The sequence below is a fragment of the Leptodactylus fuscus genome, chromosome 4 (assembly GCF_031893055.1).
Source record: "Leptodactylus fuscus isolate aLepFus1 chromosome 4, aLepFus1.hap2, whole genome shotgun sequence".
NCBI lineage: Eukaryota > Metazoa > Chordata > Amphibia > Anura > Leptodactylidae > Leptodactylus > Leptodactylus fuscus.
Genome location: NC_134268.1, coordinates 132,676,468 through 132,698,164, shown reverse-complemented (window position 1 = coordinate 132,698,164; position 21,697 = coordinate 132,676,468). Strand labels below are relative to the sequence as shown.

At 39.7% G+C, this 21,697-nt stretch overlaps 1 protein-coding gene across 1 annotated transcript in view; it reads left to right on the top strand.

Annotated features, from left to right (window-relative positions):
- AHRR (aryl hydrocarbon receptor repressor) overlaps positions 1–21,697 on the top strand; it is a 238,436-nt gene that overhangs the window by 8,690 nt on the left and 208,049 nt on the right. The window contains exon 3 of the mRNA XM_075271111.1: positions 8,363–8,544. Coding sequence (XP_075127212.1) covers positions 8,363–8,544 — 182 coding nt within the window. The remainder of the gene's footprint in view (positions 1–8,362; positions 8,545–21,697) is intronic.

The window sequence follows — 21,697 nt, the reverse complement described above, 5'->3', positions numbered from 1 at the left end:
GCTCCCATTGTTTTCAATGGGAGCCGGTACCGTACACCGGTGCTATTTTGCGGCCGTCGCAAAATCACGGCCCCCAAATAACGCTGCGTGTATGGTACCGGCTCCCATTGAAAACAATGGGAGCGTATACGGCCCACAAAAGATCCCGCGGCGTGTACGTACCAAATGACGAGCCACAATACTCCGTGTGAACCCGCCCTTAAGGTGTAAGAACAACCTTATTACGTTCTCTGAGGATGAGCCTACCTAATAATTTATGTTACAAAATTTCTTCGTATTGCCACATATGTGCCACACAATTTGTGTATACAGTGACATTCTTCAAGGGCATAGCTAAACATCTCTACCTTTTAGCAACATTAACATTTCACCATTTCACTGTCTTTCTTTATAAGGGACCAAACACCCCCCCCCCCCAGTCCCCCCATCTCCACATCAGCTACGGGACCCACTTCCTGCTGCAACTGCTGTAACCCCTATAGTTATACAAGTGGCATCTTTCATTTATAGAAATCCATATATAAAAAACATATTCTGCAGATACAATGGCTTGCAAAAGTATTCTCACCGTTGAACTTTTTCACATTTTGTCACCTTACAACCACAAACTTAGATGTATTTATTGAGATGTTAAGTGATAGACCAACACAAAAACATCAGATAATTGTGAAGTGGAAGGAAAATGATACATGGTTTTCAAAACTTTAATCAAATAAAAATCTGGAAAAAAAAGTGTGACATGTAAAAGTATTTACCCCCTGTACTCTGATACCTGTAAATAGAATCCAGTGTGCACAATCGCCTTCAGAAGTCACTTAGTGAATGGAGTCCAGCTGTGTGTAATTTAGTCTCAGTATAAATACACCTGTTCTGTGAAGGCCTCAGGAGAAAACCATTGGATAAAGAAAAACATAAGAAATGTTGTTTGCAGTTTGCCACAAGCCATATAAAGGACACAGGAAACATGTGGAAGAAGGTGCTCTGGTCAGATGAGACCAAAGTTGAACTTTTTGGCCTAAATGCAAAGCACTATGTGTGGCGGAAATGGCATGCTGCTCATCAACCTGAACACACCATCTCTAATGTGAAATATGGTGGTGGCAGCATCCTGCTGTGGGGAGGCTTTTCTTCACCAGGGACAGGGAATCTGGTCAGCGTTGATAGGAAGATGGATGGAGCTAAATATTGGGCAATCCTTGAAGAAAATCTGTTGGAGGCTGCTAAAGACTTGAGACTGGGAAGGAGATTCACCTTCCAGCAAGACAATGACCCTAAACCTACAGCCAGAGCTACAGTGGAATGGTTTAGGTCAAATAATATTCATGTGTTAGAATGGCCCAGTCACAGTCCAGACCTAAATCCCATTGAGCATCAGTGGCAAGACATGAAAATTGCTGTTCAGACGCTGTACATCCAATTTGGCTGAGCTTGAGCTATTTCACAAAGAAGAATGGGCAAAAATCTCAGTCTCTAGATGTGCAAAGCTGGTAGAGACATACCCCAAGAGACTTGCAGCTGTGTAGTGAAAGGTGGCTCTACAAAGTATTGATACAAGTGAGTGAATACTTTGCACGTTACACTTTTCAGATTTTTATCTGATTAAAATTTAGAAAACCATGTATCATTTCACAATTATCTGCTACTTTGTGTTGGTCTGTCACTTAACATCTCAATAAAATACATTTATGTTTGTGGTTTTAAGGTGACAAAATGTGAAAAAGTTCAAGGGGTATGAATACTTTTGCAAACCACTGTACCTCGGAATGGTGGACAAAAGAACTATTATTTTGACTTTTGTTGGTAATATGGGACCTTTGGTTCCATTTACCCTATGATATTTCATTTATCCTATGGTATTTCATTAAGCATATGCATAATGAAAAGACCTATACAATGCCATAGAAGTGAAAATCTGCCGCGTAGAAGAATGAGTCTCTTAGGGCATATCAGTAACAAAAATGAGTGCATTATATTACATAATTGGCTGTCAGAGCAGATCTGTGGGCACAGTATAGTGCACGCTTTGTTTGGTGTCTAGTTGTGGTAAAATACTGAGATACTTATATTGTACTGTTCTCTATCTCGCTAGGACAAGCTGCTCATTCGCACACCATGTACACTGGTGTGCTAGGTCTTGTACATTGTGTGTACTGTACAGAATCTGTCCACTGTGTACACTGTACACAGTACAGTCTTCTGTCCTCAACAAAGTGTTCCAAGGCTTATGGTAGCTCTTTCTTTTGTGACTTCCACCATCTACAGCATTTGTCTTACCCCTTGTCAAGCTCTAATGCACTAGGTTTCTTTGGGTTTGAAACTCACTATCTAAAAGAATTACTAACTTGACTGGCAAGGTGAATTATGCATCTAATTCTTGTATTTTGTGCATTGGCTATGGTTTGGCCATCTGGAATATCTCTCTACAAGATACAACAACAAGATACAAAGGGGCTTTATTAGTATAACCGAAGAAAGACATTTGGTATTACCAAAGCAAAGAGTGGTTGGGGGTGGGGTGTGTGGTCTGGGGGTTCGTGTGTCCTTGGGGTCACAGTATCTCTTACATAATACGTTGACTTACACAGTGATTGTATTATGTGAGCTTTGGTCATTTATTTCATACATGGCCAGAAGTATGTTGTGTGTATTATGGCGTTTGTGTTTGGTCCATCTTCCCAGGAGAATTGGGTGAGCAAATATCCAGACCATGTAAGGTACAGTATACAATTGTTTTTAAGACATGCGTTTTGGTCATGCCATGCAGTTTTTTTTGTCATCAATGAGTTAATTTTGTATACTTGAAAGGGTTTGGGGTTTGTGAGCCAACTGTGCCTGTAGTTTAGCAAAGTAGACATTTAATAGTGAAGGTTTTATCTCCCTGGCTGTCTTGATTCTCACTAGGAACAGGTGCATCATGAAGTGAACGTGGGCTGCAGTTTTAAGAGCTCTCTTTACTGCTGCTGTAGTTACACGCACTGCTGTGGAAAATAATACCGTAGTAAAAGCATCTCACATTTTGCCAACATGTTTATTTAACTGTCTCGAAATGGGCACTGAAACTTAAATGCACTAAGGCACCAGTCCAGATAAACTCTATTTTGCTGACATCTTAAATTCTGCCTAGAAGTGACAATTTGGGTGGAACCTGCTTAAGGCTAAGGCCTCACGTAGCAAGTCACAGCCAAAAAGCGCTGCGGAAAACATATTGTGTTTTTTTTTTTTTTTTTTCTCCAGCACTTTTCACAGAATGTCCACAGAGTTTTCCTTTACAGAATTTCTGTTCCTATTATACCTACATGGAAAACATCACAATATCCGTTGGTATAATTGACATGTTGCAATTTACAAAAACGCAATGATTTCTGCAAAATATGTCCTCTGTATTCATGAAGTTCTTTGCTTAGATTCAATACCTCTACAATCTCAAGTACATATCACATATAAGTGCTTAAAGACAACCTTTTACCACCTTAAATGAGTCCAGCTCTTTAAACCAATTATTGGCGCTGCTTCCCTGATTCTGGCACAGTCTGGAATTTTCTTCTCTAGCCTCCACCATTCCTGAGCAAACAGTGCTGTTAGTTTTAGTATCTGATATGTTATTTAGGCTCCGTTCTCACGGAGTTACGCGCCACTCATTTAGACACGTATACACGTGTCAGAGTGCGGCGTTTCAAAACAGATCCCATTGATTTCAAATTGGGTTACAAATCCTCCCATTGATTTCAATGTGTAGCACGCATAAACCGGCACCCATTGAAATCAATGGGATCTGTTTTGAAGCGCCGCGCTCTGACATGTCTATACGTGTCTAAATGAGCGGCACGTTACTCTGTGAGAACGGAGCCTAAGGCTCTGTACTGTCAAGAGGGCGGTGTCAGGCAGGAGCAGACAAGGGGTGTGATTCTGGCATTGGCTGCCTCTGATTCACACCCCCCTGCAAAACACTGCCCGCCTGACAATACAGAGCTTAAATAGCACATCATGCAAAAAAATAAAAACAAAACAAAATCGCTAAATCATTAGAGCAAAACTGGCTGCTAGGGAGTATATAGCCTGTGAGAACATATATCAAGGTACACCCCAGACTTAGATTTTACAAAAGACAACAGAAGTGATCCCCAGAGTGACCTCCCTCCCCCCAATCCTAGGATCTACTGAAAATAGTAGGTAATTTATTGCTCCCAGTGTATTCTTCACAGCTTACATAGTCACTTTTCACCATCCTCTGTGCATTTTGTCTGGAAAACTAATGGTCACTCCCTAGGGGATTCCACTTTACCTTAGAGGCTCTGCAAATATGATATGGCTTCTAGCTATCAAATATCTAAATCTCCAAAACCCACATAGTACTTTGTCACATGTTGTGTGCCCAAACAGCAGTTTAATCCCACATGTATGAAACTATTGTACCTAGGATATTGTCATGTGTGAGTATAAACTCTGCTTCACTCTAGGGCTTCTGCAAATGAGACATGACACCTGAAAACTAAACTTGCTTTTCAAGTGTTGCTCCTTCCCTTCCATGCACTGCCGTGTTTCCGTGCTTAGGAGAAATTTCATAACAAATTGTGAGATGCAGTTTCTCCTTCAATTATTTGAGGGGGGAGTTATGATTTATGGGGGTTTCTAACATATTTGTCTTTAAAATCCCATTCAGAATTGAAGTGGTCTCTAAGAAATGGATTTGGGAAATTTTCTTGTAAACTTGGAAAATCACTGTTAGCTTGAAAGCCTTTTAACGTCCAAAATAAATTTAAGGACGATTTAAAGATTAATAGATAATATTTATTAATGTCTATCTTCCTGAAAAGAAAGGCATTTCACATTTTGAAAACGGAAAACTTTTTTGTGAAATTTAAATCACTTGTGTACGTATAAGCATCTCAAAGTTATTTCCATATAAAGTGGTACATGTCAGTTTTGAAAATTGTCTGATCTGGTCCTTAAGGCTGGGTGCCCCGTGTGGTGTTTTACAGTACTTGCAAAATGGATGGGACTCTGGCTAATCCCATCCATGAATTGTAAAAAAAATATTCACAGTGGAAATGCTGCAATTTCAAAAACCGCTGCATTGTTGTAAATCACAGCATGTCAATTATACCAAAGAGCTGGAGTTTTCTGTGTAGTTGTAATAGGGACAGGAAGTTTTCCTCTATGGACTTTCTATGAAAAGCGCTGCAGAAAAAAATGCAATGCATTTCCACCGCACCCTTTTCTGCAGCGTTTTTTGGCTGCAGCTTGCTAATTCTGGTCTGAGACTAACATTAACAATATAACTTTTACTATCTCATTGTCCAAATATTTTCATTGTATTGTATTGCCATGTTCTTAGAGACTTTGCATCTCATGTATTAAAAAAAAAAGTAAATCACTGAAATTACCTTTATTGCCCATAGTTGCTATGACAGCTGGTTGATTACTATACGATGTATCTTGTACATGGGTATCTTTGTGTTTTATGCTATGCATTGATTTATATTTTTATGTAATATAGCCATAGTTATACTATGGGGAATTGATACTATGTTGTGGACAGATTATGAGGCAGAGAAACTACCTGCATAAGAAGATATCCCGGCCACAATAAGGAAATCATGTCTGATTTTATGACCATAGAAAGTTCCTGCATTCATGTTTGTATCCTTTGGCTGATTACAGAAAATCTTTACACTACACTGCATAGTGGATGGGATCAACTAGTGAATCCTAGCCACATACTGCGGGAAAATACACTGTGCTTTCCAGAATGAGCGGAGCGTAACTCCGTGTGTAGGCTCCCTTACTGTGTAAATTTTCCTAGTCTACTTCTTCAGGTCCACATTTCTGTATATTGCAACTCTGTACTGGAAACAAATGTTCATAAATTCTTCATAACTTGAGTATATCATACAATACTCTTCAAATTACTATATAAATACAGCAATGTCTAATCTATGGTACTTGTACTTGCATATGTCTACAGATAAGGTCAGGACGTCTTATAACACTCATGGTAAAAGCTACATTACATACAACTTTTATTTGTCTCAGTCCATTTATAGAGGTCTACAAAAGTATTTCTCTGAAACTCTGATGAATCGCTATGAATCTCTCCTAGTTTGGGGTTTCCTAAGTTATTGTCATACATAATGTTGTTATATATACATGATAGCAAAACTTAGTATAAGTAAAACCATTCAGGTTTAGCAGATTCAGTTTAAAGAGTATGGATCATAAAGGGTACCTAAGTACCATACTCACAGAACAATCTGAAAACCAGTATATATATTAGTCAAATTTCCCAACCTAAACCCAGTCTGGAGACAGGACTCCTTGTATCATGGTGATCTATGATGCAGTGAGTCCTTGCAGCATCAATGTACTATGTGTAGATATATATAATATACCGGTAATATATAATATACTCACATCATAAATCACTATGCTACAAGACACCACATCTCCTGATATAGGTTGGATAGGGAAATCTACTAGCTGGATTTTCCTGTCCTAGTTTCCCCACGTGCACAAGGCCTAAGAAAGACTGTACTTCTATGTTTCTTATTTTTTTAATCCACTCCAGGTTTAAGCTTTTAAAACTATAGTTACAAAATCTGAACATATTTCCTTCAGCAAAAATGATTAAAACACACAATAAATTTGAAAATAATTTTTAAAATGTGACTTTTTAAACAATTGTAACAATCTGGTCTAGTAAATTAATTTTACGGCCTTACATTTACGCCAAATAAGTAATTATCTGACTTTGTAATCTGTAAAGGTCAGAGTTCCCATTGAGTCAAGTGACTTATTCAATTTTCTGTCATCTGTTGAACACAATGCTGTAATTCACTAGAAAACCTTATTGAGTGACATATATCACATAAAAGTATGTAGAGTTTTTAAACCACTGTTTAATGATACAATATAAGATGCTAAAACAGCATTTGTCAGAATCTATTGTACAGACTTCAGTTTCTACTCAGTTGAATTTATTTAGGGTAAGTTCACAGGACAGAAAATGGAGAGAAATTCCTCTTCATATTTGGTCGCTGTTTTTGGCTGAGGTCCAGCGGTGCCCTGCATTGGCATTCTGTCGCAGCTTTTTGTGGCTTTTGGGCCTAATCAGCAAGGGGTCTCGAGCTACAGAGTGGTCTGAGCCCACACGCTTTAAAGTTCATGGGTCGCTTACCAACTATTAATGTTTTGTTACGGTTCAAGACTAAGACCCCACATAGCAGGGTGCAGCAAAAAAGCGCTGCGCAAAAAAACATGGCGGCAATGCATTAAGGTTTATCACACAGCACTTTCCATGGAAAGTCAACAATGGAAACCTTTCTGCTTCCATTATACCTATATGGAATCTGCCAGCATTTCTGTAGGTAAAATTGATATTCTGCCATTTCCAAAACTGCAACAGTTTTGGAAATCTCTGCATATTTGCTATGTGTGTGGATGGGATGTACTAGAATCCCATCCATTTTGCAGGGGCTGTAAAATGTCAAGTTTTTTTCTCCACATGAGGCACTAGAATCCCATCCACACATTATGGAAAAATGCTTTCAGTGGACTCGCTGCAATTTCCAAACCTGTTGCAGATTGGGAATATTGGTATAATGGAAGCAGAAAGTCTACAGAGGAAATCGCAGTGCATTTTTGCTGCGACTCTCTACATGGGGCCTTAGCCTAAGGGTAAGTTCACTCAAGGTATTTTAGACCGGAACCTGAGGCGGAGGCCACCTCCGATTCCGATCCAAAATACGGATACCGCGACTGAATGCCGGTGCACTGCATTGGAATCCAGTTGCGCACTCCGCTCCGGATTAGGCCCAATGAAGGGGCCTAGTCAGGAGAAGGGAGTGTCCTCAGGCCAAATCACAAGGCGAAACGGCCTGAAGAATGAGCATCTCGCCTCTTTTTCCGGGAGCCGGAAAAAACACCTGAGCGGCTCCCATTGATTTCAATGGGAGCCGTCTTTATGGTCAGGATTTTGAGGCGGATACGGCCTCAAAATCCTGACCATAAATCTCTGTGTGAACTTCCCCTCAAGGAGTTTTCTAGGATGTTTAATGTATGGTCATGCCTCAGGATAGTCCTTAAGTGTGCAGTCAGTAAGGTCAGATTCCCTATCAGCCAAGGGGCTATAGTCCTTGTCAAAGTAAGATGTAAATTATTCTGGCTATATTGATTTTCATTCTAAACTACTAGACTACTAACTTGTGTTCCAAAAACTGAAGCCTGCAAAGTTCTGGAGCACAATCAACTTTTGAGGAACCACAAAACAGGGTTTTAGAGCAGGGTGAAAGTTTTTATTTAGGCAGTCCAATGTGTTAAAAGTTAAAATGGAAATTTATATTTTCTTTGTGCTGTTCTATCGTAGGAGACCTTCATCAGGAAGCGAAAAATCAAACCCTTCAAAACGACACAGAGATCGACTAAATGCAGAATTAGATCGACTAGCTGGATTACTGCCTTTCCCTCCGGAAATTATTACAAAGCTGGATAAACTTTCCATTCTTCGTCTTAGTGTCAGCTACCTACGTGTGAAAAGCTTTTTCCAAGGTAGGTTATAGGTGTCAATAAACAGTTATGCTATTACTGATCTCACATTCACAATTACATTTTTAGTCCCATATGTTTTGCTATTGTACAGTGGTAGATAATATCCATTCTGTTCACATGTAATCCCAACAATAGAAATAAGATCTAGATCCTGCGCTGCTGGTGCGTGCTTTATTATCATTAGTTTGTTCTTTTCGTTACCTTTCATCACTATACTATGTGGGTCCACTTAATATTTCCCCTTTGAGACTATGTACTGCTGTATATGCTTCTCTTTGAATTCTCTGAAATTTACACAGGTATGATTATTATTAGTATTTTTCTGTGTATATTTATTGATATTTATTGCACAGTGAATTAACTAGTTTCTGATCTTCTATATGGTTGATCTTGATGTCCATCATGATTTGAACAAACAAGTGAGATCAATTTAGCATTTTCTTTTCTCTTTATACAGTGCATGTTCCACTAATACTAGGTTCACACTAGCGTTCAGGTTGCCGTCCTTTGGGTGCGCTTGTGGAACTGAAAGACAGACACCTTATCCCCTTAAAAAGCGGTTACACTTGGAATTGCACGGGATCCAACAGATCTCTATCCGGAAAGATAAACCTTCCTTTCTCCTTCCTTTCAGTATCAAATCAGCAGAAGGGGCAACATGATGACTCAGTAGTTAGCACTGCAACCTTGCAGTGCTGGGGTCCTGGGTTTGAATCTCACCAGGAGCAACATCTGCAAGAAGTTTGTATGTTCTCCCCATGTTTGCATGCATTTCCTCCCTTTCTACAAAGACATGCTGATAGGGAAAAAATAGTACATTGTGATCCCTATATGGGGCTCACAATTTACATTAAAAAAGTATAAAATCAGCAGACAGAAAAGTCCTCCTTCTGTTTTTTAAGAGGAATCTGGGACAGAGTGCCCGAATGCTGCACAAACACTAGTGTGAACCTAGCGTTACTGTAATTAGGCTTGAGAAAGGAAGGTTTATCTTTCCGAAAGACATCATGTATTTAAGCACCTAACAGAAGTGCACTGGATCTAGCCCTTTTTATTTTTGTTTGGAATCTACTAGCCTTTTCCTACAAGCTGTTGGGATTGTGCAAGCATGAGCTGTAGCCATATACCCCAGTGGATAGTATGGATCCTCCATTATTAGTCCCTATGGTTGTTTCACAATGTTGTGCCTGATTTGCAGAACACTTAACAGGTGAGATCTCTCCTGTGTATGAGTATTAATGATGTTCTTCAGAGTCTATTCGAGGGAAATCCCAATCTTTATGGTTTACTTCAGTTTACATGTAAGGCTAGATTCACAACTGCACCTGGATTCCGTTCGGGATTCTGCACCGGACTCACAGAACGGAAACCGGGAGATGGTGTGAAACTAGTGTAATGCAGCAACGGATCATGGTTTTTCCCGCAGCACTTTTCACAGTAAGGCTACGTTCCCACGGAGTAACGCGCTGCTCATTTAGACACGTATACACGTGTAAGAGCGAGGTGCTTCAAAACAGATCCCATTGACTTCAATGGGTGCCAGCTTAAGCGCGCTACACATTAAAATGAATGGGAGGCTTTATAACCCATTGATTTCAATGTGTAGCACGCGTAAGACTGGCACCCATTGAAGTCAATGGGATCTGTTTTGAAGTGCCTCGCTCTGACAAGTGTATACGTGCCTAAATGAGCGGCGCATTACTCCGTGGGAACGGGGCATAAGATCGCAAAGGAAACCTTTCCTCTGTGGACTTTCTGCTTCAATAATACCTGTAGGGAATGTTTCTGTAGGTATAATTGACATGTTGCGCAGTGGGTCTGCAGTGTATATTTTTTCACAAGGTGTGGATGGGATTTGCTATAATCCCATCTACCTTGCAGTGACTATAAAACACCAAATTTTGGGGTTTTTTCACATCTTTTCTGCCTTGGGCAAACCCCAGCATTTACGCCATGCGGGGCCCTGGTGTAATCCGGAAATTTTATTTGTGGATCAATTTACAGATTTATACCAATCTACAAAGCTAAAACTTGATGATATGGCGATGCATACATTTATATAATTTAGCACTCCACAAAAGCATTACTGTTACCTGTGGTACCATTCTGGGGTGCAGATAACTTTTTTTTTTGTTTACAATGATCAACCTTGTGTGGGATAAAAATGATTTTTTTTTTCCAGTAGATCTTTTTTTCATAGTATAAAGTGAAATTTGTCTGTCCCAGCAATATACCACGTTTACTTTGATTCTGAGGCAGAAAGTGCTCACTGGCCAGGGTTTCTCTCCTCCTTCATGGCACATCAATGCCTGAATCCAACATTGTGGCCCCAGCATATTCAAAGTAGATGCAGTATATTGTTAAGGATGAGTTCAGGCAGGTTGCTTAAGGAGATAAAGGACATAGAAACGCCACACTGCAACAGTTAATACTTCATATGAGGTAGAACAACAGCCAGTCCTGTACCTCTGCTTATAGCTTGCCCCAGCCCTGATACTAAGGCTCCATTCCCACGGAGTAACGCGCCGCTTATTCTGACACGTAAACGCGTGTCAGAGTGAGCGCTGTAATACAGAATCCCATTGGCTTCAATGGGTGCCGTCTTACGCGCGCTGCACATTGAAATAAATGGGAGGCTTTTTAACCCAATGATTTCAATGTGTAGCGCGCGTAAGACGGCACCCATTGAAGTCAATGGGATTCTGTTTTACAGCGCTCACTCTGACACGTGTTTACGTGTCAGAATGAGTGGCGCGTTACTCCTTGGGAACAGGGCCTAAGTCCTACTGTTTAGTATAGCTTTATTCAGTTTTCACAGTTTTATATATCAAGAGGACATTTTGGCAGATGATACAGGCTGCACTTAAAAAGCACGACCATGTTATGTGATCAATTGAAATGTTCTACTAATAGTAGTAAAAAATAACATACTAGGCTGACTTATGCTAGATTCACATTAGCGTTACCTCTCCATTGTTCTGGTACATCAGAGGAGTGAAGAGTCCACACCAATTCCGATGGCCCCCATTGAAATGTCAGGTGTCCGTCGTTTTAAATCTGAAACTGCCGGAGGAAAAATATCACTGTGCAGAAATCCTTTCTCCTACGAGTTTCCAACAGAGAATCCGGTCCAGATATGACCTTAACCTTAGGCCCAATTCACATCAGCGTTCGGGGAGTTCGCTTGTGGACCACCCAAATGGAAACCTATACGTATTAAAAAGCGGTTACCTTCAGGAAACCCATGTACTCTATAGACTACAATGGGGTCCGTGTGGTTTCCGCTTGTTGTCCGCATGAAACATGCTGAGAGAAAAGTACAGTGCTTCTTGCAGGATTTTTCTCTCTGCATGTTTGGTGTGTAAACCAAACGTAAACCACACGGACCCCAATATAGTCTATGGGAGCCGAAGGTTTCCCAGGTAACTGCTTTTTAATGCATATAGGTTTCCATTCAGGGGTCCCCAAGCTGACTCCCCGAACAGAAACCTGAACATTGATGTGAACCAGGGCATTAGTAAAACCAAAAAAGAACCTGAAAACAGCTTGAGTAATCAAATACCATTTTTTACTATTTTGACAGTTGCTTAAAATTCATCAGAAAAAGATAAGGCTGTATCATAACCACTAAATATTTTATCACAAGAAAACGAAAGAAAGATATTGATCATATGTGATACACTTGCAATAGCAAAGAATAATGATTAATAAGAAAAATAATAGACATACATTTTGAAGTGTAAATGAAAGAAGTGTATTGTATATAAGTGTATAAGATGGACATTAAAGGTTTTTCATATATATATATATATATATATATATATATATATACAGTACAGACCAAAAGTTTGGACACACCTTCTCATTCAAAGAGTTTTCTATATTTTCATGACTATGAAAATTGTAGCTTCACACTGAAGGCATCAAGGCTGTGAATTAACACATGCTAATTTTTTTTCTTGCCATAATACGAATTCTAACAGTCTATACAGTAGGACTATCAGCTGTGTATCCACCTGACTTCTGCACAACACAACTGATGGTCCCAACCCCATTTATAAGGCAAGAAATCCCACTTGTTAAACCTGACAGGGCACACCTGTGAATTGAAAACCATTTCCGGTGGCTACCCCTTGAAGCTCATCAAGAGAATGCCAAGAGTGTGCAAAGCAGTAATCAAAGCAAAAGGTGGCTACTTTGAAGAACCTAGAATAGAAGACATACACTCACCGGCCACTTTATTAGGTACACCATGCTAGTAACGGGTTGGACCCCCTTTTGCCTTCAGAACTGCCTCAATTCTTCGTGGCATAGATTCAACAAGGTGCTGGAAGCATTCCTCAGAGATTTTGGTCCATATTGACATGATGGCATCACACAGTTGCCGCAGATTTGTCGGCTGCACATCCATGATGCGAATCTCCCGTTCCACCACATCCCAAAGATGCTCTATTGGATTGAGATCTGGTGACTGTGGAAGCCATTGGAGTACAGTGAACTCATTGTCATGTTCAAGAAACCAGTCTGAGATGATTCCAGCTTTATGACATGGCGCATTATCCTGCTGAAAGTAGCCATCAGATGTTGGGTACATTGTGGTCATAGAGGGATGGACATGGTCAGTAACAATACTCAGGTAGGCTTTGGCGTTGCAACGATGCTCAATTGGTACCAAGGGGCCCAAAGAGTGCCAAGAAAATATTCCCCACACCATGACACCACCACCACCAGCCTGAACCGTTGATACAAGGCAGGATAGATCCATGCTTTCATGTTGTTGACGCCAAATTCTGACCCTACCATCCGAATGTCGCAGCAGAAATCGAGACTCATCAGACCAGGCAACGTTTTTCCAATCTTCAATTGTCCAATTTCGATGAGCTTGTGCAAATTGTAGCCTCAGTTTCCTGTTCTTAGCTGAAAGGAGTGGCACCCGGTGTGGTCTTCTGCTGCTGTAGCCCATCTGCCTCAAAGTTCGACGTACTGTGCGTTCAGAGATGCTCTTCTGGCTACCTTGGTTGTAACGGGTGGCTATTTGAGTCACTGTTGCCTTTCTATCAGCTCGAACCAGTCTGGCCATTCTCCTCTGACCTCTGGCATCAACAACGCATTTCCGCCCACAGAACTGCCGCTCACTGGATGTTTTTTCTTTTTCGGACCATTCTCTGTAAACCCTAGAGATGGTTGTGCGTGAAAATCCCAGTAGATCAGCAGTTTCTGAAATACTCAGACCAGCCCTTCTGGCACCAACAACCATGCCACGTTCAAAGGCACTCAAATCACCTTTCTTCCCCATACTGGTGCTCGGTTTGAACTGCAGGAGATTGTCTTGACCATGTCTACATGCCTAAATGCACTGAGTTGCCGCCATGTGATTGGCTGATTAGAAATTAAGTGTTAACGAGCAGTTGGACAGGTGTACCTAATAAAGTGGCCGGTGAGTGTATGTTCACTTGTTTCTCACTTTTTTAAGTATACAATTCCACATTCATAGTTTTGATGCCTTCAGTGTGAATATACAATTTTCATAGTCATGAAAATACAGAAGACTCTTTGAATAAGAAGGTGTGTCCAAACTTTTGGTCTGTACTGTATATTTATCTCAAGGTAAAATTAAAGGGAACCGGCCACATGAATAATGCTGTTTAATCTGTTGGCAACATATTATAGAGCAGAAGGAGCTAAGCAGAGTCATATATAGATTTTTATGAAAAGATTCAGTATAAGAAGTCAATCTGTCAGTTATCCGTTAAAATCCTGCTGTTTCTATCCTAAGAAGTCAACGAGGCGGTCCTATTAGTGATTGACAGACCCCCATCTCTGACTGTACATACAAAAATTACTTATCATGAAGTGGTGCTACAATGTATAACCATAAATACACTAAACAAAAGATGTGTACACTAACGTTAAGCAAGGATAGATAGATAGATAGATAGATAGATAGATAGATAGATAGATAGATAGATAGATAGATAGACTGGCACAAATTGAAGCAGTTGAACCATCTGATAATCCCTTGACCCAGGGTGGTTAGTGGGCTCTCCAACCCCTGCAAGTCTGGTACATGGGACGATACAATCACTGCACTCCATACAGATAGGTAATGTACATCATCTCAATCAGCCTGTACACTCAAATATTCTATTCAGTCTATTATGTAACATACTACCCAGTTTATTATATATAGATGCATCTACGCACAAGGCAGACCGACCATTGCCCTTTCTCCTGGGCCCTATCTTCTTACTGTCACTGCGAATCCACTATCACTAATCATCTTTCTCACACGGCTAAGGGGGCCCTAATTTATGGCAAAAACAAGTCAGCAGACTACTGAAAGGGAGATGTAACAAAAATGGTTCAAGGTGATGGCTAGGTAGAAGGCTAGTACTGCAAAAATATGTCTTGGTTCAGATTTAGGATTTTTTGAATGGGAAACAAGTAAAAAATTTACAATTAGTTGTATAGTGGGCCCCACTGTGGAATAAACTCTACTGGTGGGCTTTAGGCCCTGTAGGGCACTATACGTATAGCATAGTATGGGATCAGGTTTGCTCTTCTACTAGTCCAAACAGCAGCAAAAAACATTGTGTAGTTAGGAGAAAAAAGGCTTAGGCTGGGACCCCACGTGCCATAAACTTTGCAGTTTGGTCACAGCGAAAACGCAGAAGAAATAAACGTGGCATTTTCCAGGCACTACAAAGTAGATGAGATTCTGGCGAAATCACATTATGTCAGTGACAGTTTCCCTGTAGGTATAATGGAAAAGTGCTACAGGAAAAACCACAATGCAATGTTGCCATGGTTTTTCCCACAGCACTTTTTTGCTGGGGCCTGCTATGTGCCGTGTGAGCCTCAAAGGAGTTATCCAGCTTCTAAAAATTGTCTGCAAATACATCCACATGAGTACTAAATACTCACCGTTTCCTTATGCACCCTTCTCTTGGTTGTAGTTTACTTGAGACTCCTTGTATCACTGTTATTTACAAGCAGAGAATCTGTGAAAAAATGACATTTCCCATGATGCATCTATCTGCCCTTACTCACTGTATTTGTTGCTCACACGAGGGAGGGATCTTACAAATGAAACATCACAGCATCATGTGACCTCAGAGATTTATTACATGTGATTTCATTAGAGGGGAGAGCAGGGAAACAGATTCACTGAATGTAAATAACAGTGATACAAGGAGTGTCAAGTAAAATAAAGCCAAGCAATGGGTGCACAAGGAAACAGTCAGTATTTTGCACTTCTGTGGATGTATTTGCAGATAATTTTTGGAAGCTGGATAACCCCTTTAAGAGGGTGCACTCACCTCGTTTACCAGTGATTGAAAGCTGCAGAGATGCACATGTATACACTCAGCCTGTCAAGCACTTCTATGAGTCCACGGTGATCTTTCATAGGTCCTATTAGCCAGATGGCAGAATATTTTTTCTACTGTATTGTATTAATAGTACAGAAGATCTTTCCATTAGCCTTTCTTACTTCCAGTTTTGGGTGTTTTTTACACTGTGCAATCTTGTTCAGAGAGAAAAGCATATGCATTATTATTTGCATCAGTATTTGTAAGCCAAAACAGGAATGGTTCCAGAACACGTAAGAGGTCTAGACCTTCCATTATAGGTTTTCTCTTAGTAGGCTGAAGCCAGAAGCTGAACCTATATATACTGATTTAAAGTATTGACCATGAGATAGTAGCATAAGGCTAAGACCCCATGTAACAAAGTGCAGTTTTGTTTTGTTGGCGTTTTGTCTTCCCTTATAAAATGTATAGGGAAAATTCAAACAAGTAATTTTTTTTTTTTTTTTGCGATATGTGAATGGGACTAGCCAGAATCCCATTCACCTTTCTTGTACTGTAAAATGCAGTGTTTTTTTTCTGCTGCATTTCTGCAATGTAGAGCCTTAGCCTAAGAAAACTCATTCACCAAATGTAGCAATGTGACTTGGGTTTAGGGAGTGCTATGGTGATTTTCATTGCATTTGTTTCAATACTTTAGACTTTATTTTTCTCTGTAATATACATGTCATGAGGTTATGGAATTTACTTCATATAGAAGCAGTTGTAGAAAATGTTTTAAAAAGCAAATGTCAAAACCACATAGAGTGGCACAATAGGGCAGATATATTAATATTTATTATTGGTCTTCAGTATATATTTACAGTATGACTCACGCCATAAAACTGGTATGAGCTATATTAAATATGTTATACCAAGGCATCACCATCCCAGCCTGTCCCATGGTTTGCCCACTTTCATTGAAAGTGGCAAGCAAGGTCCAAATCAGGGAATGTGCCTTGTGTCAAAGACATTTCCACAAATTCATGCCAAAAGATAGATGTGTTAGTGAATTCACACACTGTTTTTGTAGTTAACATATATTTTTCTTTAAGTTGTTTTTTTGGAGTGTTTTTTTGCATGTAGTAGGACCTGGAGAAACTTACTGTCACACAACGAGTTAACAGTAGCCACCGACTAAAGCAATCCAGAACCCACAAACACAGCTATGTAATATACAGTACAATGTATATTTAAGTCCTCTTGCATGCACACAACAGTGTCCGGTTTTTTTCCATTCTGTTCCGTTTCTCCGTTTTTGATGGCTAAGTGTCATCACCTTTGAATCAATTTTTAATTGTCAGTGAAAACAATGGATGCATTTCATTGGTCTTTCTTTTTTGACCCAACCCATTGATGCATTTTTAATGGACATAAAATGTTTTACATCAGTTAAGACAGATCTATTGATTTCTATTGAAAATGGACAAAGATAGTGCAGGTCAGTTTTTTTGCTGAACATGAAAAATGGACTGTCAGAAAAACAAACTATTAAAAAAAACAAACGTGAATTCAATGTGCTGTCAAAATGGATGTGTAACAGACACTGCAAAAACGTCTGTCAAATGTCTGTTTTTCAAGAGGACACGTTTGAGGATACCCCACAGTCAGATTAAAAAGGGCTTCTTGCCAGGTATTGGTTCATCATCTCCTTCTCATGAGATTGCCCTCACTCATACGCCATTTATGAACTCACAATTCAGCTCCTATACTGTACAGGATTCCTATACTGTACTTTGAGGTTTTTATCCCTAGAGATACCAATACTCTCTAAATGGTATGTTCTATTTAAAATCCAACAAAATTTATACACAATTACTATCAGAGTTGTATCATCCGCACAAACTACACAAACAAAATGTTAAGTGTTATGGAATGATTCCACAAAAAAAGACTTTTGAAATGGATGTGAAACTAAATATTTGCTTAATAATACTGCTTATGACACGCTCACACGGGACTGGGAAAGGCATTTTTCCATGTGAAGATGAGTCTTTTGGCATGATGGACTTCAATAGTGAGCAAACTCCTACGAATAGTTAATTTTGTTATTTAGCTATTAAACCTGAAACTAATGAAAAAAAATAAAACTCTGATCTACATACAGTAAAAAAGAGTGCGTCTTGTAGTCAGGGCCATTTTAATGCACTGGGGGGCCCTGTGCAAACTTTTTGAAAGTGAGGCTCCCAATGCCCCTCCAATAATTTTACATTAAATGTAAATATTACATTAAAAAAAACCCAAAAAACAGAGTACTCACCTACCCACGTTCCCTGGACCGACAGGCTCCATCTGTAATGTCTGCGGATCGCCGCTCTTTGCACTCCCCTGCTAGAGACATTATCAGCCAAAGGCTGAATAATGGAGCACAGAGCTGATAGCTCTGTGCTTCGCTATTGTATTCAACCTCTGACTGTGTCCTAAGGACACCGAGTTGAAATTACGGCCTGCTGTCTTTAAGAGTGGGGCATCACCCGAAATGTGGGACTTTTCCACTTGATCTGGGGCCACTGAGGGAGCAACCAGAGGGCCCATTGCGGCTGCACTGTTGCACCTATGGTTAAAGCAGCCCTGCTTCTAGCCAATAAATAATGGGAGGCATTCCTGGAACTGCTTGATGCCATTAATTTCATCTATTTCTGAACTGAATAGAATCTTTTTTCTCACCCCTAGACAAAATAGATAGTTCCGCTCTCTACTTACCTTCCTAAACACTTTGCAGTACAGTGGCTGTGCTTCTTATTGCAGTTCAGACCCATTCACTTCACTGCAGAGAACGTGACATCACATGGCCTATGAAATGGAAGTGATGCTCATTGGATAGCACAGATGTCAGAACTAAATATTGATGACCTATTTTAAGGTTAGGTTTTTAATATTTTCGTCTTGGATAACTCATTTAAAGATATGTTTTTCCATGTTACAGATTGACAATTTATGCTTAGAGTAGGTCATTCATATTTGATCAGTCAGTGTCTGGCAGTGGAGGTGTGCTTTACACGAGTCTGGCTCCTTCATGAGTTGCAGGCTGAATCCTTCTGTCTATCCCTCTTCCCTCACAGACTGTAAGCCCTTGCGGGCAGGGCCCTCTACCCTACTATGCCAGTCAGTCACTGTTAGTATTATATTTGTTTAGTATATTTTGTGTACTGTATGTAAACCCCCAAATATACAGCACCATGGAATTAATGGTGGTATATAAATAAATAATAATAATAATACCTGCGCCTTACTGCTGATGGACAGATTTTTCCCTATTACTGTGCGTAAGGTGAATACTGCCAATCAGCAGTAGACAAGGGGGAAAACCGCAGCTCATGAATACAACAGACTTCTCACTCATGGAACTCACAGCTAGCTGCATTGAATAAAATAAAAGCTTGAATAAATGACATTATAGGTATTCATTATAGAAACACAAAGAGATCTACATTAAGTAGGAGACAGGTACACAGTGATACTTGCATGGTGTGTAAAGATGGTAATAGTTAAGACACAGTGGGTAGTTTGTGCCATTGGCTTTACTTTAAGGCCTGTTTTCTGAATCCCTACCAGATTAAGAAGATGAATTTTAGTGAAAATCACTTAAGTTCATTAAAGGTCACAATCTTAAATCTGCTGATTATATTTCAAGGTGTTGACTTTAAGCCATAGTTCCATTCGGGGCCATTTTAGCCACAGCATATGCTTTCACATCTGCTACGTTGTATTTTTTTTTATAGAACATTATATTTAGACTTTTGTTTACAAAATGTCGGCAGCTTTTGGAATTCATTTTAGGTGATGAAAATGACCAAATTAAAAAAAAAAAATGCATTTCCTGTAGACTCTTGCAGTGACTCATATCCCTTGAAAAGAGCACAGGAAAGATGGTAGCACCCGGGAGATGTTATGAAAACCTGTCTGGTTACTATGGCAGCCACCTTGCTTTTATGTCAGTGTTATTTGCTAAGTTTGCAGCTTCATATGGAAACAACTAGTGAAGTCACAATGAATGTTTTATAGATTACCTTCATTATGTAATAGCATATACCTGGAGTTGCCGGAATCGATTTTATCTGTCAATTGCAGGTTTGTGATTTATGTCCTTACTGCTACATATTGAAAATAAATAAATAATGAAATGGATTCATGGTCAAAAATCCACCCTTAGCATTGGCAAAACTCCTCCACTTCTACCACTGTGCTCTTTATGTTTTTCCATTGTTTTACAGTAATTCTTCTGACTTCCTTAACTTCCTTGTCCAGGAAGTAAATACTTCAACCAATTTTCTTATCAGTTATAGAGGTATTATTTTGTCACAGAGTCATACAGTTCTACATTTTAAGTTTTGTTGAAGTCAATAGGATCTGAACTATGGTAACCTAGAATGCTAAGGTAAGACGTTAGGTTTAGGGCAATGGTTAAGATGGTCACAAGCATGTCCCATATTTTTGAAACACATGCAACATTTTCAGTGTCAAAAGCTATTGGGAACAGTAGTGGATTTACATCTCAAGAACCCCATGGCACAGCCTGGTGCCTTAACCTTCACCAATTTACCAAGTCTCGTTTTATTTTTATTTTATTTTAAAGTCATGGATGGCTTATAATGTCTGCCGGTGTAACATCTCTGCTTGTTCGGGTCTCTGCACCACACTCCGCTTGCACGCTGCGGCACAGGAGGCGTGTTCAGTTTGACTCTTTGCTTAGTGTTTTTCTTTGCACTGTGTGAATACTGCTCTATCTCTGTAATTGAATTTTCACCACACCCATCTCCTACACCTTGTTTCCCTCTGTTCATCAAATGGTTAATTCTAGCCTTGCCTGTGTGATTGACAGACTGTCTTTCAATTAAGGTTAGGGTGGGTCTTTGGCTTCCTATATACAGTCCTTTAACCCATACAGGCTTTCTGGCTATTGTGACACTGTTCTTAGACTTTGTCCCTGCTAAACTTCTCTTTCTGCTACTATTGTATTACTGATCTCTGAACCTTAGCTTCCCTTGTGACTATTCTCTTGGATTACACTTTTGTACTGCATATATTGACTGTTACTGGACCCTTGGCTGTTACTGAACCTTCCTTTGTTGTTGTTTGTCTTGTCTGCGTTCTGTGTTGTCACTTATATATAGGAAGGGTTTGTCAACCAGTTGTCCTCTGCCGGCTAGAGCAGTGAGGCAAGCAGGTATGGGCAGTGGTAGGTTCAGCTTAGGGCCCACTGTCTTGTCATACCCCCTTCCGCCTGGGTTCTAGCAGCTATTGGGAATTGCTCCTCTAACCATTCCCTTACAGCCGTATTACAGAATATTGTGGTATGATTCTAGCACCATCTACTGCTTATCTTTTATCCTGTTTGCACATTCTCAAAATTCTGGTAGTCCAATATATCTCTATGTAAATGTTCTTTTCAGCATATGCCCTTCCACCAGAGCTACCTAGAAATGTAAGCCTACTGCATAAATCTAACCTTATCTGGGATGCCTATATAAGGTTAGAATATGGCAGTCCAATTTAGGCAAGGTGTAAAATAAGATAAGTACACATTCTATTGCGTTTTCTGAAATATTGTAGTTGATGTACTTTGAAGCCACATTCAGAATTAGTGTATGAAGCCAACCTTACATAAAAATGTTTTGCAGATACACTGTACCAAGCTACATCTGATCATATCTGGTAGTGTTTATCTGTAGCCTATAACAATGCATTCATCACTGGAGGATTCTTTAAGAACACTAATGTTGCATGCTAACCTTCTCCAGTACCCATCTGGTATTTTCAAAAGACTACGAAATCATATAAAAAGCCTATAGCAACATAAAAAGTTA